This window comes from Furipterus horrens, unplaced genomic scaffold (assembly GCF_987537825.1).
Source record: "Furipterus horrens unplaced genomic scaffold, mFurHor1.1.pri manual_scaffold_4, whole genome shotgun sequence".
Taxonomy (NCBI): Eukaryota; Metazoa; Chordata; class Mammalia; order Chiroptera; family Furipteridae; genus Furipterus; species Furipterus horrens.
Genome location: NW_028327174.1, coordinates 101,158,462 through 101,182,725, shown reverse-complemented (window position 1 = coordinate 101,182,725; position 24,264 = coordinate 101,158,462). Strand labels below are relative to the sequence as shown.

General features: G+C 39.9%; 1 protein-coding gene across 2 annotated transcripts in view; it reads left to right on the top strand.

Annotated features, from left to right (window-relative positions):
* PARP11 (poly(ADP-ribose) polymerase family member 11) overlaps positions 1-24,264 on the top strand; it is a 68,589-nt gene that overhangs the window by 32,915 nt on the left and 11,410 nt on the right. For both annotated transcript variants that reach the window (XM_090273858.1, XM_090273860.1), the window contains exons 2-6: positions 13,780-13,908; positions 14,783-14,903; positions 17,219-17,294; positions 20,306-20,378; positions 20,458-20,588. In XM_090273858.1, the coding sequence (XP_090129984.1) occupies positions 13,780-13,908; positions 14,783-14,903; positions 17,219-17,294; positions 20,306-20,378; positions 20,458-20,588 (530 nt within the window). The remainder of the gene's footprint in view (positions 1-13,779; positions 13,909-14,782; positions 14,904-17,218; positions 17,295-20,305; positions 20,379-20,457; positions 20,589-24,264) is intronic.

Genomic DNA, 24,264 nt, shown 5'->3' with positions numbered 1-24,264 from the left:
GCTAGGGTAAATGGGATAGCCAATTGAACCAGGGCACAGGTTCCACTCCACCTGTTAGGTAGGATTTTCCAGAGACGACTCTGCCCACAATACCACCAGACATCTGTTCTGGGGATTCGGAGGGGAATATAGTTGCCGGCCCCACTGTGAAGGTGGCTCGCATTTCTGGTATGAGTGCATATTAGGAGTTCTTCCACAGGGGTACCCGAATTTGCTTCCCACCTGGAGAGGCAAGAAGAGTAATTCATGGGCCCCACTGAGTATGAAGGGAGTGATTGAGTGCCATTACTCCTTATAGAGGGAAAGAGGAGAGACAAGCTTCTGCAAGTCTCATTTCCCCATGCATTCTCATCCTGGTAGAGAGCGAGCATACAGGCCATTCCCGAGGGGTCAGAGTCCCAGCCTAGTGGAAATGGTACGACCTGTGCCTGGGGTCTCCCTGTGCTACAAGCATAGCAGTTGCTTTTATTCAGGGATTTAACGGTAAATTTGACCCATTCTACCCAAGCATTTGCGTCTCCGTACCCAGTCTCTATCTCTAAGGTCTGTCTGAGATTTAATACCTTAAAAACTTTTCCCTTGGCTGGATTATTCTGGGGTTTTTTCTGAGGTGTTTCTGAGGTCTAGCTGAGAGAAGTTAGATTTTCTAGGGAAGGAGGAGTTGTCACTAAGTGAAGACCTAGCCACCCTACTGGATCTATGCCAGATACATCCACTCCTAAGCCATAAACTCTGGTAGCCACATGGGGTTCCTGACTTAAGGCCTGTGGCTGGTTAAGTGTTAGAAGAGGGTTGCACTGGAGAGGCTGGCAGTTTGGGGGAGGAGCTTCTTTGCTTAAAGTTATTTTAGGCAAAGGAGACCAGTTTTAAAATGAAGCCCATTGACCAACCCATACTTCGCCAACCCAACCACTTAGTTCAGCCAAACTGTTGAGTCTCGGGAGGCAGCAATGCAGATGGGCTTCTTAAGTGAGGCTTGTATGTACAGACAACCACTCAGGAAATGAGATCATAGGCTTATACCCTATGAAAACAGAAAGACACACACATGTTAATTCACACAACACAATTCACAAACCAGTCTTTAAATTTGCAAGACTGTCTTATTGGGAAGACATCCAGTTGCAAGGCATTTGATATTCTTCTTGCCTGTAAATTAAGCATTGTTGATATCACAGACCTGTTTTAACTTTCGAATGAAAACAAACTTTGAATTAAAATGAACTTTATAGACACAGTTAGCTGCACTAGTTTATAGTCTACCACTGAGCATTGTGATTTTCCTCAAATCATGATTTTTCTCCCTAAGATTACCCTCCTTGTTATTAAAGGGACTGCATTAAGTCCAGTTTTAATTTAGCCTGTTCATTTGCATAAATACAACAAGAGCAGCCATTGATAGCATAAATCTTTTAAGTCTGCTTTGCTTGAACTTACACAAGGAACCTTCAGGATTACCTTTAGTCTCCCCTCTGGGCACAGAAGCTGAGCCACGTACCTGCCATCTGGCCTTGCCTGTAAAACCCATGCTTTTTACAAGTTCTTCAAGCTTTCCATTGTGCCTAAAGTTTCCTCCTAGCCATTTATCAGGGAAGCAACCTTTGTTTCTTCCCTAGAAAGATTGCCATGGACCTCACAACCAACCAAGGTGCTAGGCCTTTCCCTCATGGGCTTGCATTAGCCTAGGCATGCCTCCTTCAGGCATGACATTCCAGTCAAAGCCTCGGCTGACATAACCACCATTAGCAACTGGTATTATTAGTTTTATGCAAAGAAACTTTATGTCACTTCTTCTTTACAATGCCAAATACTGGAGGGTTCCAGTAGGGAGAAAAATATAAAGGCGTGAAGGAAAATCCCTGTCCTTCAAAACTGCATTTCCATGCATTATACCTTCTATTACTAAAACCATACAATTTCTTCTCAAAACCTTTATAAATTTCTAACCAGCCTTTTTATTTACATGCTGTACACCTTTCCTGGTTCCCTTTCTTTTATGTGAAGTTTTAAAATTTCCCTGGGAAACCTCAATTTTTCCTTTCAGAGCATAAACAGAACACAAGCAGCTGAGGTTTTCTTTTCCCAGGTTTAAAGCTTCCATAACTTTCTTTTTTTATAATTACAACTTTCCTCAGACCTTCTGCAACATTCACAAACTTTCTAAATACCCTTTACTGCTTTAGATTTAACCATAACATGCTTCCAATCCTTGTTTTTTTCCACATGGTGAAGGACTGTACTCAAACTCAGTATCTGGCAGCTAAAAGTTCCTAGATTTGCAGAGATATCCTGCAGCTTTTTGAAGTTCCTGCTTCTCCTCTCTTCTAACATACACTTTCTGATCTTTCCTGAGGAATTTTTCAGTTGCTTTATTTGGCCCATTCATTTACTTTTTGCAATTTCTTACAAATATTTGGCCAGTTTCTGTTACAATGGTGACTTTTAAGAGTCCCTGTCCTACAGCATTCTCTGGATTTAGACCAGAATACTTCCTCATTTGGTCCCTGAGCTTCTGTAGGAATCTGATGGAGCTGTATTTCGAATGCCTTGGAGACATTCTGTGCATGGGGAACGGACTCCTTGATTCCCCTGATGACGAGGCTCCTAAGGTCTCTCACCTGAGCCCTAGCCTCCGATCTGTTATCCCAATTAGGGTCTATACTGGGAAACTTTTGTTAGGCCGGGACAATTTCCTGACCGGGAGGATGTTCCCTTTCCCATATCCTCATAGCAGCCCGTCTTGATCACTCCCTTCTCTTCCTCACTGAAGATGTCTAGTATAGACATTAATTCCGTCCACATGTATATGCTGGGTCCAAGGGACTGATTTAATTGTTCCGCCAGTCCAAGGGGGTCCTTTACCAAGCGCTTCATATTGCGCTTGAAGTTTCTAACTTCAGTGCTTGTTGAAGGAGCATTTGACATATCCAATATGTCCTGGGCCCATGGAGACCTCCCTAAGGGGAAACCGGCTGCTCTGAGGGAATGGGGAAGTTCTTTAGGTCTTGCTTACATTGTTTCAATTCCTTTCTTAATTTAGATAAGTTGCCACCAGCACGTAGGTGTCATGGGGGAGGATACTGGTGGGGTATTTCCTAGGTGTTCCTGGCCTCTTCCATCTGTACTGTCCGTCCACGGTGTCTCTGCCCAGTTGGCCGCCGGCTGGCCAGGGCTATAAGGCAATGGGAGACAGGACAGAGGGTCCCAGGCCTTATCTTTTTCTTTTTTACAGGGAAGGGACCTGCGGATCTGCTGGTAGGTGGTGATCAGCAGAGAGCATATTCCCTCTCTTCCTTAAAGGCTGATGCCTGGCCCTGGCTGTTGTGACCCAGTAGACCAAGCATCAGCCCGCGAACCAAGTGTTGCTGGTTCAACTCCCAGTCAGGGCACACGACCAGGCCACACGCCAGGTCCCCAACTGGGGGCACGAGCGAGAGGCAACCACACAGCGATGCCCCTCTCCTCTCTCTCCAAAAACAAACAATCCAAAAAAGCTGAACACACATATAAGACCAGGGCTTAACAAACCCAACATTCATCAGACCCAAATTGGGGCTAGAAGACAGATTTCCCCTAAATGGGTTCCTTTGGCCAAAGGAAACAACAATAATTTGCCATTGTCTGGTTTTCCTTACTTTTGGTCCGGGGATCCTTTCCCCAGTGCTCTAACATTCTCCCTAATGGACTGTTGGGTGGAATGTTTGTGGGGCCTCTCTTGGCCCCACCCCTAGGCCTAGAATTTCTATTTCCCATCCTCACCTGATTCCTGTGGCTGAATCCGGTTGTGTTCTCAACCTAACGGACCCAGCGGAGGAGCACTCCACACTCGTTTACTTGCACACAGACCGAGATGCTTCTTCGTTCATCTCCGGCCGTTTCCTCACGGGACAACGGACCCAGCGGAGGAGCACTCCGGCTGTTTCCCTCACGGGAGAACAGACCCAGCGGAGGAGCACTCCGGCCATTTCCCTCACGGGAGAACGGACCCAGCGGAGGGGCACTCCGGCCGTTTCCCTCACGGGACAGCGGACCCAGCAGAGTGGCACTCCACACTCGTACCAGCCACACACACACAACTCGTACCAGCCACACGCACAATCAGCTTCCCGAGGATGCCCAACCACCAAGGCAGCACTTAAGTCCAATTTTCCTACCTTGGCCCGTGCACGAGGTTGCCTGGTTGCCACGGAGTTTGCTTTTGTTTCCCCCTGCATCGATCCACTGCTGTCCCAACAAGAAGTCTCGGGTCGTTTCCGGACACTGAGGCGGGTGGGCCCTGGGTCAAGCGGGCCACCCAAAAGCGGGTAGGATGCATCTCCCCGCCTTGGCTCAGAGCCCCTTCCCGCACACAGGCGGAGGATCCCAGACGAGCCCCCAAATTGTGAGAAACGCTCACAATAAAAACTGGGACACAGGACTTGAGCAGTAAAGTGAGGCCTTTATTCACGACTCTGCAGAGCCAGGCGCACCCTCACAGCCAGGAGGATGTGTGCGCCAAGTAGACAAAGGAAACTGGTTTTATAGTCTTAGCTTCCCCACCCTGAAATTGCCACCCTAAAGTGATTATCCTTTGCACCCTAAAATTGCCGCCCTAAAGTGATTATCCTCCTTGCCCTAAAGTGAGAGCGATTAGCTTCACTGCCCTAACGCAATTAGCTCCCCCTCCCCGCTCCTTCTTCCCCGTTTCCCCATTACTGGTTACTCTGGAGTTACAATCTAACACGGTTATCTAAATGCCCCTTCTGTGGTTTGTAGATATGCCAGTGCTGTCAGCTCCCTTCTCAGAGATCCTCTAAGTACATTTGCCCTTTGTTACTAATGACTTTTTACTGGTTTGGGATTCACTATGTCCTTGTTTCTAACATCTTATAATTATTATATTTCTGTAAGATCAGTACTGATGTCCCCTCTTTATTTCTTATTCTAGTAATCTGAGTTTTCTCTCTTTTTTCTTGTCAGTCTACTTAAAGGTTTGTCAATTTTTTAAAAAATTATTTATTTATTTGTTTGCTGGTTTATTTATTTATTTATTTTTAGAGGGAGGGGAAAGGAGATAGAGAGGGAGAGAAACATCACTGTGTGGTTGCCTCTCACGCCCCCAACTGGGGACCCGAGATGCAACCCAGTCATGTGCCCCGACTGGGAATCGAACCAGTGACACTTGGTTCTCAGGCCAACGCTCAATGCACCGAGCCACAGCAACCAGGGCAATTTTATTTTTCTTTTCAGATAAACCAACTTTTGGTTTATTTGATTAAGTAGAAAATACTACTTGCTCTTTTTTTCTTCTATAACCTTTATTATTTCCTTTCTGTTTGCTTTGGGTTCAGTTTGCTCTTCTCATTCCAAAGTGGAATGTAGTTTTTGATTTGAGAATTTTTTCTTTTTTAATATAGGCATTTATAACTATAAAGTTTCCTCTGAGCACTGCTTTAGCTACAGCCCATAAATTTTATATAGTGTGTTTAATTTTCATTCATCTCAACATACTTTTAAATTTTCCTTGTGATTTATTTTTTAACCCATTGGTTATTTAGTAGTGTGTTGCTTAATTTCACATATTTGTGAATTTCCTAAATTTTCTTATTATTTATTTGTAATTCCATTTTGGTGGAAAAACATTTTGTATAATCTCATTCCTTTTAAAATTAGTGAAACTTGTTTTATGGCATAACATACAAGGAGAAACCCAGAAACCCATAATGTATTTATAAAAAGTAGTGTATTTATTTTTACATGTTTAAACTTCAGTTACCTTCAAAGTACTCTCCATTTGATGCAATACACCCATCCAGACTTTTTTTGCCACTGCTCAAAACAATTTTTGAATTCATCAATTTTGATGCTTTTTAGTGCTCCTGCCATTTTTTGTTTCACCTCTTCCACATTGGCAGCACGTTTCCCTTTGAGGACTTTTTCATTGGCGGAAACAAAAAAAGGCACTCAGGACAAGGTCAGGTGAATAGGGAGTGTGGGGCACAAGGGTCATGCTGTTTTTGGTCAAAAACTGCTGAACACTCAGCGCAGTGTGGACAGGTGCTCTCGTAAGTCACCCATCATTAAATGGGCAAACATGTTGAAAGAGTCTTCAAAAAAAATTCACTGAAACCAAATACAGCCTCTCAGAACAATGCCAGCTTAGTACTCTGATACAATTGGGTTCCTAGAACACTCACCTAGTGGGGGAAGTCTGTATTAATGGGGCCTGCAATCCAGAAGACAATTCCTTTTTTAGGGGGTGGGGGTCCCTTCTCACTTGGTAATGTCTTATGATAGACTAAAATCCCAGGAGGGCTCTTGGCTATCCCTTGTTCTCTATATTAAATTTCTGTCTGCTCTGTCATTCTGCTTGTTATCAGAGCTTCAGGCTTCCCATAAATTGTTTTTATCAAGATTTCCATTTCTTCTATAATGTTCTTAGGCATGAGGTTTTCTCCTTTCTGTTCCAGATAAAGTCAACTCCTCAGGTAGAGATGTGAAGGTCTTTGTCCTTATGGTATCCCTTCCCCTGTGTCCCTGTACCTGGAGCTGGAGCTAGCAGTCCTCTTTTCCCAGAGTTACATCCCACTCTTTGAGTGGACACTCAGTGGGAGGAGTGGTGGCAGCCCCTGGACTCCCTGACTTACTCTTCCTGGCATGAAACTTCTACCCAGAGAGAAAACTGGGGTAGTAGCAATCAAGGCCCAGTATTATTTGCCCCGTGGGCCTGGAGTAGTTTCTACCAAATAAGTAGGGAGTCTGAGTGGAGGAAGGGAGACCAGGGCTCTGTGTGCCTGCCCAGAATAGACTCTGTACCTCCGAGCTGAAGGGAATGAGAAAAAACAGCAGCCTGTCCCTCCCGGGGTGAAACTACCCCAAGACTGGAAGCTGGAAGGACAAGGAGTCCCTACCTTTTTGGCTGCACATGCCAGAGGTAGAGCTTTTGTAATACTGAACTGGTGGAGTCGGGATAGTAGAACAGATCCTAGTTCAAATGTCACACACCCTTGCCTGTTCTGAAATTTAGCAGCTTTTCTGGAGTAAATGTTTCTCCATTTGCTGTATGCCTTTAGGACAATTTTCAGAGACTTAATTTTAAAAAAGTGTTCATCAGTTAAACTGCAGTTTTGCTAGGGAGAGGGTCCACTAATCTCCTTACTCTGTAATTCCAAATGTTCTACCCTGTTTTTAAACTTTTAGTATCAAGTTTTGGATCATCTTTCTATAAGAGACAAGAATGTTTTCCAGATCAAATATGATTTCCTTGAGGTATTATGTTAACAAAATAAATTATATTTTGTATATTGTACTAAACTTATCAGGAAGATTTTAACCAGTCTGGAAGGTGGCAGTGTATTTTCTTCTACAGAACAGGGTTTTTACTTTAAACTCATTTTCCACATAGCTTTTCAATTTGATGATCCAGACTGCTATTCCCATGCCCCACAAACATTACCTTTGGAATAGATAGCATTATAGACAGGTTCCCCCAGCATACTGCACTGCACTTGAAAACTTAAAAATGCTTTCCACTTTGTACTAACTCTTTTTCTTCATGCTCTGATGTGCAGGTAATATCATTATCTGCAAATTAAAAACTAGAAAATCAAAGCAGAGTATGTATGACATTGTGGCTGAACTAATTCATTCAGCTGACATGTATTAATTGCCCACTCTATGACAGACAACTTGCACACATTCCTTTTATTGTCTATTAGTGTGTTCTAACCTAGATTTATTATTACTATGGTTATTAATTTAAAATTGACTACGAACTTTTTGCAGAATAGCCATTCCTTTGAAGGGAAAATTTATTGTAGAAAACTGTAAGGTTTAGTCTTACAAACTGCATCTGGAAAGAAAGCCATAGCATCTGTGAAGCACAGCAATCAAATTAAGCTTTGGCAACAGAGGAAAGAAGGAACAACTGCCATATATGAAGATGAGGCAGTATGTGTTGGCAGTTTAGGGAAGAACTGACACTCAGGAGGCCTTGGGCATTTCTTTAATCTTCTTTGTACAGCTAACTATGAGTCCAGACAAAATAATTGTGTTCCCTCTGCTTCGGGTTTTTCCTAACTTTAATTGAAGGGTACAGTGGAACCTTGGTTCTCAGACTTAATTTGTTCCAGAAGGCTGTTTGAGAAGTGATTTGTTGGAAAACTGAATCACACCTGAAAGATGTGTGATCGTATAAGTATCTGCATGAAAGGGTTGAGTTGAAAACCAAATTGTTGTTTGACAATTGAGACTTTTTTTTCTTCTGTAAACAACTTGGTTGAGCACCAAATTGTTCGAGATGGGAGATGTTTGAGAACTAAGGTTTGACTCTAATGACTACTCCTACACATTGGGTTATGCAGGAAAAAATTAGTGTGAATTGATAAAGAATTTTACAAAATTTAAAGTGCTTTAGGAGTGATAGTACAGTGGTACCTGTCTATGGTGTTGCCCCTCTCTAAAACAGGGATAAATGTGACTCAGTCCTACATCCTGCCCAAAACTGTTGATGACAGGAAGTTCTGAAAAGACTTTGGTGAAACACTTTCACTTATTACCTGGCTTAAAGTGTGACGTTAGGGACAGTGTGATGAGGCAAGTATCCATGTTGCCTATATGCTGTCTGCATGCAACATGCTGTTTTTTGTTTTTGTTTTTTTAGGGTTTGTTAAGCCAAGTATCTGTCTTAACTATTACCTTCAGACTCATCCTTACAAATTTTTTTCTGATTATTTTCAGAAGGAAAACTGAAGTTAAGTCATTTGTGCTTTTTTTTTTTCTCACAGTAAGATAGCCAAATGATGTGAATGTCAATAGAAGAAGCAAAAACTGTAAATAGTTAACATGTGCAAATGATCCTAAATTTCAACTCATTACCTTTATTATGTGGTTAAAATATATAAGGTAAATAGTGGGTCCTAAACCTAAGGCTCCTGATCCTAGGGTGTTCTATTTTTTCTTTCTTAGCAGCCAATCAACATTAAAACATGAAGGGGAAAAAAAAAGACAGAAAATAATTATAAAGCATTCATTGATGAAAGATTCAAAACATGAATAAGGAATAACAAGTCCCCTTCATTGAGCTCAGGTACTATACTTCGTACTTTATGACATTGTCTATTCCTTTCTAACAACAACCCAATGAGGCAGGAGCCTTTAATCTCCATTTTGTGGGATGAGGAAACTGTGGGCTAGAGAAGGTAATAGATTCTCATCCAAGGTTACACAGCTTCTGGGAATATGATGGACATTTAATATAATGAAATTAAAAACATATTTTGGACTTCCAGCCAAGATGGAGGCATAGGTAGATATACTTTGCCTCCTTGTACAGCCATAAGAAGGATTACATCTACCTCAAAACAAAAAGCAACCAGAAGTTCCAGAAAATGAAACTGCATGTTAGTCCAACAAATGAAGAAATAAAGAAGAAATACTCATCCAGGCAGGCAGGAGAGGCAGAGCCGGGGCAGAGATGATGCGGTGTAGTGGCGGCAGCAGTGGTGGCAGGGCAGAGGCTGTGGCCACAGCATAAAGCACAGTCATACATTTTAAAAGTAGAGCGGGAAACCTGGGAAGTTATCCCAGCCCCAGACCAGACCGTGCAACTCACAGTTTCAGCATCGGGGAAAAGAAAGCCATATTGCTCCTAACTGAAAAACAGTGGGGGTGGGGATGGAGGAAGAAACTGCTAGTCTCTCAGCAGAGTCAACTTGTTTAGAGGACCCACCCAATCTGGGAACCATCACCAAACAACAGCTAGAGGGGCTCCAGTCGAATACAGGAAGTGGGAGAAGTGCCTGGAAAAGGGGCAAGTGCTGGGCAAGCAGCATTGTTCCCTCTCAGCCCCCTCCCCCGCATAAGTGCCACAACGTGGTGAAACGGGTCACCCTGTACTGAGCAGTACCTAAGGCTCCACCCATTACAATGTAATAGGTGCGACAGCTCTACCTAAGACACAGAGGCAAACAAACACAGGAGCCTGTCAAGATGAGGAGACAGAGAAGTATGGCCCAAAAGGGGGGGCAGACCAAGGTTCCAGTGAGAGAATTGAGCGATGAGGTGATAGCCAACCTAACGGAGGTAGAGTTCAAAACACTGGCGGTAAAGATGCTCACAAACTTGACAGACAAGATTAAGTATGACAAACACATAAAGGAAGAAATGAAGGCTGTGCTAAATGAAATGAAGGAAAATCCACACAAAACCAGTGGCGAAGGGAAGGAAACCAGGGTTCAAATCAACAAATTGGAACATAAAGAAGGAATAAACAGTCAACCAGTACAGAAGGAGGAAACAAGAATTGAAAAAATGAGGAGAGGCTTAGGAACCTATGGGACAACTTTAAACGTGCCAACATCTGAATCATAGGGTTGCCAGAAGTAGAGGAAGAGCAAGAAGTTGAAAACTTATTTGAAAAACTAATGAAGTAAAACTTCCCTAATTTGGTGAAGGAAGTAGACATACAAGTCCGGGAAGCACAGAGAGTCCCAAACAAGCTGGACCCAAAAGGACCACACCAAGTCACATCATAATTAAAATGCTAAAGATTAAAGATAAAGAGAGAATCTTAAAAGCAACAAGAGAAAAGCAGAGCATTACCTACAAAGGAGTTCCCATAAGACTATCAGCTGATTTCTCAAAAGAAACATGCAGGCAAGAAGGGGCTGGCAAGAAGTATTCAAAGTGATGAAAAGCAAGGGCCTACAACCAAGATTCCTCTACCCAGCAAAGCTATCATTTAAAATGGAAGGGCAGATAAAGTGCTTTCCAGACAAGGTAAAGCTAAAGGAGTTCATCATCACCAAGCCATTATTATATGAAATGTTAAAGGGACACATTCAAGAAAAAGAAGATTAAAACTATGAACACTAAAATGGCAACAAACTCACAGATATCAAGAAATGAATCTTAAAAAACCCAAACAAACTAAGCAAACAACTAGAACAGGAACAGAATCATAGATATAGAGATCATATGGAGGGTTATCAGCTGGGAGGGGGAAGGGAGAGGTTGGAGAAAAGGTGCAGGGATCAAGAAACATAACTGGTGGGTACAAAATAGACAGGGGGCCATTAAGAATAGCATAGGAAATGGAGGAGCCAAAGAACTTATATACATGACCCATGGACATGAACTAAGAGGAGGATTGCTGGAGGGAAGGGGGGGTACTGGACAGAGGGGGGACCAAGGGGAAAAAAATTGGATAATTGTAATAGCATATTCAATAAAATATACTTAAAATATTTTTTAAATTACACAAGTGCATATTCTTTGTAAAAAAATCAAATATGTATATGAAATTTTAAAAATCACCAGTAACTATATATCTTTGTATGTATTATATGATTATATACATATACACACATAGGGAGAGAGGGCGGGAGGGATATATAGAGAGAGATATGTATGATAAATAGTAAGTTGATGGCATTGGTTAACCCTGGAGAAGAAGGGTAAGAAGATACCAGGAAGTGATGGTCAAAAAAGTCTAGCATTATCTTGTGGAGCAAGTTATATAAATTTGGACTCATAATAATCCTTTAAAAATGAGGACAGATAAAGTTTTATCTTCTTTGACTTAACTTCTCTGTCTCTTCTCTGGTAATTTCCTCTTTATCACAAACTCTACCCAAGAGTGTTGAAAACTTCTCAAAGATAATGTCTATATGTTAGTTGACAAGGTCTGTCCAGAAAGTATCCAGTCATGTACTATGAAAAAAAGACATTTATTGAGGAAGATACAAGATACAAGAAACATTGTATATGGGACAATGGCACCTTAATCCCCTTCAAAGTAGGCATCTTGGGACCTCACACAGTTCTCCCAGTTGCCATCAGCTGCCCCGTCACATTTTCCTGATGCTCATCGACAATCTGAAATCTTTTCCCTTTCAAAGGTGATTTTAGTTTTGGGAAAAGCCAGGAGTTGCAGGACGCCAAACCTGTGCTGTAGTAGAGCTGGGTCACCTTGATGATTTGACGTTTCACCAAAAAACTCTGCGTGAGACATGGTGCATGAGCAGCACATTGTCATGGTGAAGCTGCCAGTCATCAGTTTCCCATAGCCGCAGTCTTCTGAATCATCCGAATAGTTTCCATGGAGGAATGTTCAAGCTTAATGCAAAATTTGATGTAGATTCATTGCTTTACTTGCTCAGTCATTTTGAATGCAATGGCCACACAGTACATGTGTTCACTCTACAGCATCTACTGCCCCCACTGACTAGTACAATGAAGTTTTCATTGTTCACTCATGCACATTCCAGTCCACTTTCCTTGGCTACCAGGTTACATCGATGTCATGCAACTGTTCTCATTATATTAACAATGGTTGGACATTTTCTGGACAGACCTCATAATTAAGATTATGAAGTCATTGATAATGAAGTCGTCGGCAGCCGTCCGTCTCGAGAGACGATGGTGTAGCTTCTTAAGAGTCTATCTGCACCGCCGAGAATGGCTGTGCAGTCCGACTCGGGAGTGACACGGTATCTGTCTCCTCCCGTGTTGAATCGACATCTTGCGATGACGCTGGAGTGTCCTCTCCAGTGAAGCTGAAGCTACAGAGCCTGGGCAGGGTGATATGGAGGGTCTGCTGTTGCCCATGCAGCAGATACCCCTCTCTTCGCAGCTGAAGGGTCCAAGGGAAAGACGGAGTCAATACAGCTTGAGTTCAGGTGCGCCGCAGGAGTTGCCGGTGTTGACTACAACGTCAAACCGCCTTAGGGACTCCGGCTCCGGATTTTCTGTCGGGGTTTACTCCCTTAGCCTTTCCCCTGAAGAGGTATGCCGCAAGGCAGAGGAGGTTTTTTTTTGGAGTCAGAGTTTTCCTTCTCTGATGTGCCCTGACTGGAAGATCGAACCAGCGACACTTAGCTCGCAGGCCGACGCTCAATCCACTGAGCCAAACCAGCCAGGGTTTTTGATAATGAAGTATATGGCAGTATACCATGGTGGTTAAGTGCACAGACCCTGGATCCAGACTGCCTGAGTTTGAATCCTGGCTTCTTCATTGTATGACCTCTCTGTGCCTCAGTTTCTTCATTTATAAATTTGGGATAATAGTGCCTATCTTACAGTGTTCTTGTGAGGCCTAAATGAGGTATTAGCTGTACAGTACTTAGCACAATACTTGTCACATAGGAAGAGCCATATATGGTTATTATTATTATCCTGACACACAGAAAAAACTGCAACAAATTTTTGTATCTCCAGCCAGACTTTCTCTGTATGTATGTATACACATACACATACATGAATATACATATACATTCATGTGGGTAAATATAGATGCATTTTAAATTAAAATTCAAGTATATTATTTCTATTTTTGTGACCTTCTTTGTACTAAACACTGTATATTATAAACCTCTTTCTATGCCATTAATGAAATGTTTAAAACAAAAATCAGATATATTTGGTCTTAATTAGTTGTGATAGCATGGACCCTTTTGACTAAATATATGAATAAACATGATCAGACAGAATCTTTTCGGCACTATACTGAGAGTCTGGAGAGTACTTACAGATTTTGATACAGCTTACTTAAATGGTTGAATGTGCATTGATATTTCCTACCTAACTATCATTATTTGTTTTATTTGGTAAGCAGTGTTATTTAACGCTTTTAAATATTTATCTGCGGAACTAATATACAACATAGAATGCTACTTTTGAAGTGTCCCTGGGGGAAAGACACTTGGAATGTAATTCTTTGTAAGAAGAAAATAATGTGTAAAAAGTACATTGGTTATTAGAAAAAAGTATTTCTTTCTCTACCTCTTTCTGCTTTTTCAGGAGATGTTTCACAAAGCAAAAGAATTCCTGTCCAAAAGCACAGGTAGTGAGATGGATGAGATGGACACGTCAGATACCCAGTGGGGCTGGTTTTACTTGGCAGAATGTGGAAAGTGGCACATGTTTCAGGTATTTCCTTCCCGTAAACATAGCAGAAGGGATTTAGATCCACTCAGTGTCATCTTGCTGATAGATAATAATGAGTATTGAACAACCCTGAAAGAAACCAAACCCGAAGGAAATCAGATAGCTTAACTAAAAGAAAAAATTAGAAATTCTTTTAGTCTTTTTCCTTCTCTTTTCCCCAGTTTTTCACAATACTTTATTTAGAAGAAACAGTCTGTATTTACTGTGTGTACAGACAGAAGGCTATTGTGATGGAGAGTTGTATGGTATCAGTACATCTAAGCAACTCCAAGTTTGATTTGGTGGACAAAGGTAAAGGGAAGAGAACAGCCCATATTAAACACCTTCTGTACACCAGGTATTATGTTAGGTGTTGTACAAATGTTTTCTCCTTTATTCTCATAACAACTTTGAAGCAGATGTTGACACTTGGTTTTATGGTCAAAGAAAAGGAAGCTCAGAAAATTTTATGTAATTTGTCCAAAGTCACACAGCTAGTTAATGATTAAGTTATTAGGTTAAAGCTTGTGGTCTTTTTTGTTTCTTTTTAAAACTTACAAAGCCACTTAAAGAAGATATATTATACTTTTTGAGCCTCTTAAGAAGGATGTGTAATTGTCATAATTTGTGACAATTGTTATAATTTCGAAAAAGGCATCATAACCAGTTATTGAAGTTTCTTTGCTGTAAATCATTGAACTAATTTTAACATGCTGGCTTAGCTATGATTCTCCCACTGTATAATGAACTAGAACAGGTGATCAGTTAAATTTTCCTTGCTGCACTGTCCTCTGTCTCTGTGACCACAGCACCACCTCTGTGGCCAAGCCATTAATGTGAACAGCTGGTAAATTAAACTTTTTCGTTTGTCTTAAAGCCGGATACTAACATCCAGTGTTCAGTTAGCAGTGACGATATCGAAAAAAGCTTCAAAACAAATCCCTGTGGCTCCATTTCTTTCACTACTTCCAAATTCAGCTACAAGATAGACTTTGCAGGTATGTTTTGTTTGTTTTTTCCTAATAGTTGTATGTTTTTCATATGTTATATGGTTAAACCTACAGTTCTGAAGATCAGGATTGGTTGATACATTTGTAAATAGTGAAGTAAGTCCTTTCTGAAATACATCAAAATACCTCTATAAAAATTCAAGATTTAAAGTCTTCTTGAGCAACATTGTCTTTTATAAAGGAGTAGTTATATGCTTCTAAATACTAATGTATTTGGAGATGGTCGTATATTCATGTAATGCTTCTCTTCTAATGAACACAAATCCTTCAAGCTATTGTTTTAATTCATCATCCCATCAGTCTTTTGAAATAGATAGGAATTTTTTTATTTTAAGGATCAATCTGAGAGGTTAAGTGATAAAGTTGGTGATAGTTTTAAGACCAAAGTTCAGATGAGTGACCCACCTTTTGGTGCCTTTGCCAGAAAACTATTTCTTTAATGGCCATAGCCTTCTGCCATTTTCTGATTTCATTGGATCTTTCACACATTGGCCAGCTAATCTGGAAATCAGCTGCACTTTGGATTTCATCTATGATAGATGGGCATGGTTTGGGGTATCCCATGAAAACCTGTTGGATTCAACCTCCTCACTTCGAAGCTGCTGTAGTCCCAGCTGTTTGCTGCTGAGAGGCAAATACAACGTGGTTGGGAAGCTTTCTTAATAAAATTACATTTTGGTTGCTACACAGCTCAGTCCTCTTACCTGTTCTTCCTAGTGTCTGTGAGTAGTGTCTTTATGACAGTGAGTAGTGTGTTGTTATAGGGAAGGGTGGTGAAACCTTAGGAAATTTCCTTGGATAAGCCAGGGCCCAGAAGTGGTGAAGGGGGTTTGTCCAGTGAGAGGTTGATGCAACCAAATCTCTAATGATTATTATCCCCCCAAAGTTTTGTTATTTTTAAATCAAGAGTTAAAACCGTTAGATTCTTACTCCTGACTAACCATAACTTTGTTTTATGGCATTAGGCAAACAAACATCCTACCTCTAAGGGAACCCTGACATTTGTCTTTCTCCTACAGTCCAGACAGAAAGTGTCTGATAGGTATTTTCATCTTCTGTACAACAGCCAGTTTTGAAGCAATACTGAGGCATATTGAAATGCCCAAGCATCACTCATGTAGAGGGTAAAGTTTACCGAAGCATTTGGTAGATAATTCAGCAAGCTACATGTTTCTGAACAAATATTTTCTAATAAACTATACTTCTGGGAAGCTTTCTCTCAGACAGTGCAGTTCATTAAAACTTTTTAAATCAAGTAGGAATCACATGTAATAACTCAAGTTTCCTAGTCCTCTATATGATGATTGTTTCAAAAGTGTAACTATTAGCATCTCATATATACTATTTGCAAAATTAGCCCCAACCATTCTGCCACAAGCCAACTCAGGTTCTCTCTACAAAAATGGTGAAAAGCAAACTCAAAATGTGATGACATAAAAGACAGCACAAGTTCTGTTACATGTGCTGAGATTTTGCTTTTCACTGCACAGTGGTAATGCCAGTGTGTACAGAATCCAGGAGAACACAGAAAGGGCAGAACATACTTTACAGCATTTGCCTGGGTGGGTGACTCCCTTTATTTTGGAATGGTAGAATGCCAATTAATAAGATACAGTGACTAGAATCTCACACTAAGACTTAGTATTAAATTTGTGGGAATGAAGAAATAGTTCTAGTAAATACTGCCACTACTGAGGCATACATGAAAGAAGAAAATGATACCTTTAGTTAATTAGTCCTTTATCACTAGACTCTCTCATGTAAGTATGTATTGAGTAGCTAGGTTTTCTATGTTTTGGTTCAGGTATACAATTTAAAGAGATGGCAAGAAATGTACATATTTTTGAAATTCTGTGAATTGTGCCAGTTTTAGAATGGTAATGTATTTTTAAAATCATTTCCAAAATTTTTGGAGAAATGAATGTATATTTTCCACTTAAGCCTACTGTAATATTCAGTACTATAATTCCTTTCTCCTTCTAGTACTCTTAATTTTCCTAAGTGTAGAACTCGTCTAGTTGAATGACAGAAAGGAATAGAATAGATCCTACATACTGAGCAGCATGTGAGATTAGCATTCTTTGTGTGAGCATAGATGAAGCAGTGACGCTGTCCTCCCTGAATAATACTCTTATGACATTCTAGATACATAGGTAGTAAAGTGTCTTTAATACCCTGTTTGTCAGCCACTCCCAAAGCTCTGTGATTCTGCATCATCATGTAGGGTGGCTATAAATCATTGTGACAATTTGTAGCACAATATGTTTCTATGACTTATTTAACATCTTTGTCTTTTTATGCAGAAATGAAGCAAATAAATCTCACCACTGGAAAACAGCGATTAATAAAAAGAGCCCCCTTTTCTATCAGTGCTTTCAGGTACTGTAAAGAGCATAGGGGTAGAAAGAGTGGGCTTTTTCTTTCTCTTTCTTAATATTTGACAGAGGAACAAATAGACTGAAAATATTTTGGTAGATTATTTAATCATCTTAATATTGATTCTTTCAATACTGAATTTCACCGTAGTTGATGAAATAGCAATATTATTATTTTCTGCCCACCTTGGCTTTCCTTTGTTTATATTTTTCAGTTCTTTAGAACAGTTTTCATGGTAGTTAAAAACGCCTTATAGTCTCTGCTTTGCATCCTTAAAACAGCCTTCTGAGGTAATTTTGCACTAACTTGGAAATACTCTCACGGAACCATCCAGTTATTTGGGCCACGAATCCTAAGTAATTACCCCTCTTCTCCACCTCTCCTGATCCCCACTGGGCAACTCCTGTAAGTCAGTTCAAGTCTGTAGTCACTGAAGGAGACGCGCAGGAGCCGGGCGTAGGATGGGACAACAGCACTGCCACTGGTTCCCTGTTACAAGTTGTCTTGTTTCTGTTGCTGGATTTATATGGCCTGAAAAGAGGTTTAAACGCCGGGAGAGAATAGCTATTTTGTATTACTGTGAATGGTATTAATGGGAAAAATCTTACTATGTGTATCCTATTTTCTGGAATGATTCCTCCAGCAGGTTTTTAAAATTCTTGCTGTTTAAAGAATTTAAAATGAAACAAACAAAAAAGTGCTAGCATGTGAATTTTAAGAGATACCCATTTGCTCCTTCCAAGGAGATATTTTGAAAGAATTAGTTTAGGAATGAAAATGTTTAAGTTTCTATCAGTTTGTTTCATGAGACTTGGCTTATTTTTAGCATGATGACTTAGAAGTTATTTAAGTACTTATGTAATGAATGCTTTAGTACTTCTATGGAAGGTAGAGAATATTATTTCCTTACCAACTATATCATATCCTCATTATCAAGTACAAGGAATATAGTAAAGGAATAACTTATCTTCATCTTCAAAGAGCGTGTAATCTGGGAGAAAAATGAGACATAAGAGTGGAAAGTGTTACTGTGAAGGCATGTTATTATATATGGGCATATTTTGGTGGGGAGAAGAAGCATAGTCTTTGTTCTCTCACAGACTGTACAAACCACAGAACAAAGATGGAAGAGTGAGAGAATGAACCAGGTTGGAGGATAATAAGCTAGACAGCGAAAGAGGAAGAGCAGTGAGGTGGGACACAGAAGAGTGATGAAGATGAGTGTGTGCTGATATAGAAATCTTTATGAGTATATACATCTATTGTATTTATTACAGGGATATATTATTTATTGCAAGAATTAATTACATATAAGGGGAATAGTACATATTTTCCATTGGCAATAACAGTTCACTAAGGCTATGGGCTACAGAAATTTAAAACACGAAAAAACTTTTCCATAGCTAAAAAATACTTTAGGCAAAATTAAAAACTGGATACATTATTGTTATTCATTATCACAGTCAAAGGGTTTGTATCTACAATATATGAAGTACTTCTATGAATCTCTAAGGAGAAAAATGAGCAAAGAATTTCAACAGTTCATACAGGCCCCACTCAAGAGAAATACAAGTTATATCAGACTATTTTTTACTATCAGATTGACAAATATTCAAAAGTTTGATAACATACCTTTTTTAGTGAGGTTGGAAAATAGGCATCTATATGGGAATGTCAATGAGTACAAACTTCAAGTAAGGAATTTGGTTGGTATCTGTTAAAATCGTGAATAAATATATGCTTTGATCGAAATATTTCATTTTGAAGATGTCATCCTACAGATTGACTAGTGGACACGTACAATGACAAGTGGACAAACTAGTTTTTTTTACAGCATTTTTAACAGTAGCAAAAAGTTGAAAAACCTGAATATCTTCAATAGGGGACTTGTTAAATAAATTATGGTGTCTCCATACCATGGAATTCTGTGCATCTGTGGAATAGAATGCCCACATTCATTCAATCAGTGTTCATGGAGTGTCTACCATGTGCCAGGTCCTCTGGTAGGGACTGGGAATGAGGGTATGCTTCATCTACTGATGTGGAAAGATCTTTAAGAACGCAAGAAGTGAAAAATAAAAATCTTCAAAACCCATATGTTTTAGGCTACCATTTGTGTGTGGAGAAAAATTGGCTTGTGTTAACCTAAAGAAGTTCTGGAAGAATACCCAAGGAGCTGAAAACAATGATTATTGGAGTTGAGGCAGGAGGAGAGAGTTGGAGACCAAGGACTGAAGTGTCAGGGAAACTATTAACTGTTTACTTTTTAAAATACTTACTAATTCTGAAATCATATGATTGTGTGATCTTTTCAAAGTTGAAATGAGTTCTTAAAAATTAAGCTAAAGATAAGCTTGAGCTGTATGATTTCTTCCAGTAACCTGTAGTCACCAGAGAGGGTTAATATGCCAGTGTCAGCCTTTTGCCTCTGAGCTCCCCAAGGTCACTATGTTTTTCTGTGTTCACATCCAGTGGCTTAAACATGCTAGATGGTTTTTAAAAAGTTTTACTGACTATTGTGATTAATTTAATGTGAACTTTCTAAGGGAATAGTGGGCAATAAACAGAAAAGTTTAGGTTTGAGTTAGATCTTGAAGGACATTGAATGTATGACTTAGATGTTTTGATTTTATTTAATAGGTGGAGTAATTCTCTTTAAGAGTTGTTGTTGTTGTTTTTAAATCAAGTATTGTATTGTCTTCTTGAAAATTTCTTTTCTTTACCTAAAATCTTCCTTATATTTTAATGAAATTCTGGAAAATTCAGAAAAACAAAACCGAATTAAACAACTGTTTTTGAAATTTTAATGTTATGTAGGGTTGGATGTTTTCCATCAAAGTTCTCAATTCAGCACCTAAAAGGTAGAGAGCCAATAAATATTTTGAAATAAAGAAACCAAGGGTTACACTTAATTGCATTTGTTGCGCTATCCCAAACATGAATATTTAGCGTTGAAGAAAAGTCTCAGTCCCTTAGAGATTCTAATATTTTGTTTCATCTTTTGCTGTTTAAAGTTATATCTGTGAAAATGAGGCCATCCCCATGCCACTGCACTGGGAGAACGTGAATACTGATGTACCCTATCAGGTAAGAGCAGAACTGACTGACTATACTGCCTTAGAGACGGAAAAGGACTCCAATAAAACTATCAAACTTCATTTTCCAGCTTATTCCTTTGCACAGTCAAACACGTGAATATGATGAAGTTGCTAGTCTCTTTGGGAAAACAATGGATCGCAACAGAATTAAAAGAATTCAGAGAGTTCAAAACCTAGACTTGTGGGAGTTCTTTTGCAGGTGAGACAGTTTCTAATCTGAACCCTCTCCTTGACCTCTAAGACTTTCGTAGTCTTAGAGATGATAATGAAGCACAAATGTTTAATTGAATTAATTTTCACCTCTGCTGTGTTTTTTTCTTGCAATATTTTGACCTCGTTTCTCAGCTCTCTTCTTCAGCGTTCTCAGGAAGGACCAGGGAGCTGCTCTGTAAGTAACTAAATGCAAGGCATTGCTTCCAGCACTGTGACCCACAGTCCCCTCGGCACACTCCTCTCAAGGTCTGGGGCTGTGCATCTTGGCCGAATCAGCATTGCAAAGGGAGCTGTTCAGTTCTGTTGATATGATTTGTTGGCTCAGACTTTTATGTGCAATTGCAACTCTCCGAAACATTGTTGAATTTATTTTTAAACAATTATAGCATCTGGCCTGCAGTCATTTGCCTATTTAAGTTTTGATGGGCAATTGTAAAAGATATACCTTCAAATTTCCTGTTTAGCCCAAAGTTTATGTTGTAGATTTAAAATCTCAATTTATTTTTCAATTTAGGTTGCAAATGACCCATTGGACTGCTCAGTGATCACTTAACCTAAAAATAAAGCCCATTACAAAAACCTAAAGGTATTAGCCAAATTAATCTGTATTTTTAGTAAGCAGTACCTAAAATATATGGTTTTTTGAAATATTTTTATTAAATTTGTGTATGAGATTTAGTTTCTAATATTTGTAATATAAGCAGACCTTTAATACTTACTTACTCAGGAAAAATTTAAATAATAAAGTTTGATAAAAGAACCCCCTAGGCAGCCATCATACTGATTTAACATTTATCAAGATATACCACATATAATCTATGTCTTTTTTTGTTATTGTTGCTGTTGCTGAAATATTTTAAACCAGATCCCATACCTTAACTCCTATCATTCTTGAAAATCAGGCTGATTTTTGTTTGTTAATGATACATGGAATTCTTTCATGCTTCTGGTGAGTTAGTTAATATGGCTTGAGAAAATTTCAGGTTTTATTCTCATAAGGGTTTATATTATAAAATAAAGGGTTTTCAGCTAATATTCTTTATAGTCCTGAGTCTTTGGACCAAGCCAACTTTTATTTCTGACATTACTGAGTTTAGAAGGTTTTATTCAGTTCTTGATAGGTAATTATTTCTTAGAGGAAAATGGAAGACTCTCCCTTTTGTTTTATTCTCTCAGTGAATAAATAAGTTTTTTCTCAAACGGTCTGATGAAATTTTATTTCATTATATTTAATCAGGCTTCTGAAATGGAGTTTATATTAGTCTCCCTCATAATTTGAGTCCTCAGTTAAATCCTAGTGATGAAATATACAGTGAGTCCCCAAATATTTTATATGAAGATTTTATTGAAAACAGTTTTGCTGTCGATGCCCTTCATGATTTTATGTAAAGCCAGTATCTAGAATCTGTGATGGCAAGTGAACCTGCCACCTGCTGTGACAGTAGAAAATACTAAATGTCATTATGAGGACAGCCTGTCATTTTTTCATCTCCCTGAACTAAGATAACTGAGTCAATCTCATTGTCATGTAATCTGTGACTCACTATACAGGCAGTAAGGCCCACGTGAGTCCATCAGTTTGCATGTTGTCTAGGCCTCTCTTCCTCCCTTCTACGAAAAATATGTCTTAGCCCCTACTTTGTGACAGGCTTTATTCTAGACACCTGGGATATAAGAGTGTACAGGACCATAGCTTAGACAAGGAGCCAGGCCATTGAACCACAAAATGTGGAGGAGAGCTGTCATGAGCATCTGTTCATGATACAGTCTTTCCTCTAAGTCAACTGGTCAACCGCTGGGTTAGCTGCCTGCTGAGCAGCCCGGCACCAAGGAATAGACAAGAGTCACACACAGTAACTATGCTATTCACTCAACTTTTATTGAATACAGGTTCACTCAAAGTAGAATATCAACATGCATTAATATCCTACTGACACTCTAATGATCTAAGAGAATTATAACACACAAACAGCAATCAATCAGGGATAATGAACCCAAGTTCCAGAATCTCGGTGTGCAGGTCTGGGAGACAGCACAGTGAGCAAGGGAGCTGTCAGCATTTTACAAGGAAGGATCTCCGGAGCCAGGTGGGCAGCAAGGCAGATGAAGTGCTCAGTCCAGCAGAGCAAGAGCCTCCATCAGCTGATGACAAAGGAGATCAGTGTGGTATGGAGCAGCACTCTGGTTTGTGGAGCTCAGCTGTCTCAGTAGTGGTCTGGAGCCTGCCTCAGTTATACCCTTGAGAGTGGTGCACTTCACCATTCCGGGTCCCTTGATAAGTGTCTTGGCACCCCTGATGGCAAGTGGGGAATTTCTCCAGGAGCCTCTCTATGAACCAAAGTGTCATGGCTGACTGAAAGCCGTCTTGGCTGACATGAGTGACTCCATTTTGTTTTATATACTTTATGCTGTCTTGGTTGGACCAATGCCATTTTATTGGTCCTGCTCTCAACAGGAGCATGGGGCACAATGGAACACGAAGTGAGACTATCTACTTGCTCTTGCTTACAAAAGTAGGATATGTGTTGTTGGGTGGGGAGTATCCAGAAGCACTTTCTGAAGCAGGGGTCATTTAAGCTAGACATAGTTAGGAGAAGTAAAGGGCATCCCAGGCTTCAGGAGCAACATGGGCCAAAGTTAATTATAAGAGGGAACAGAGAATATTGAGAGATTTCAAATAGAACAGAAAGTAGCATGAATGGTTGGAGAGAGCAGAGAAAGCTACTCAAGAGGTAGGGCATGCAGGAGTTTGTAGTAGAACCACTGGGGTCTGATTTTCTTCAGTAGCCTTTCCTGAGTTGGACTGATCCACAGTTGGGGTAGGGAGTTAGCTGGGGCCAGGCCATGCAGGGCCTTACAAGCCAAACTAGGGATTTGGATTTTTCCTGGGACAGTGGAAATGCCATCGTAGGACTTTAAACAGGAGATTGATGGCTCTGATTTGCATTTTAGAAAACTAATTCATCAGGTTATACTGTGGAGAAGGGCTTTAAAATAGTTGTTCTTAGTCAGTAGTGACTTTTCACACCAGGGTATATTGGGCATTGACCGGACACATTTTGATTGTCATGCACTGGGATGGGGCATTTCTCCTGACATCTACTCCATAAAGGCCAAGGATGCTAAACATTCTACAGTTCATAAGATAGCCTCCTATGATGAAGAAATATTTAGTTCAAAATGTCGGTAGTGCTGAGGCTTAGAAACTCTGGTTTAAATGGATCACAGTTAAAATCAGGAACACCATTTTAGGAAATTGTTTCAGTAATTAAACTGAGACACATTGGGTGGCTTGAACCAAAGTGGACCAAAGGAGCAAAGGTGATAATTTTGAGATATTAATGATGTAGAATGATAATGCTTCGTGCTTAATTTAATGTGTGCACTGGGGTGGGTAAGAGAGACAGGAAAGGTAGCATCAAAGTTTCTAACTTGTCTTAACTAAGGAAAAATGGGGTGGGGGGCAGGTTTTGGCCAGGAGAGGATGGGGAGCGAGTAGTAGTTGATGTATGGGTTGGAAGCTTAACAGAGTGGTGTAGACTAGAGATGAAGGTTTGAGGTTGTTCAAAAGTGTAGGTAAAAGAAGCCGTAGGAATTAATAGGATAACCAGGGACGTTACGTAGATAAATAAAAGAAGAGGGTCAAGGACCGAACTCTGGAA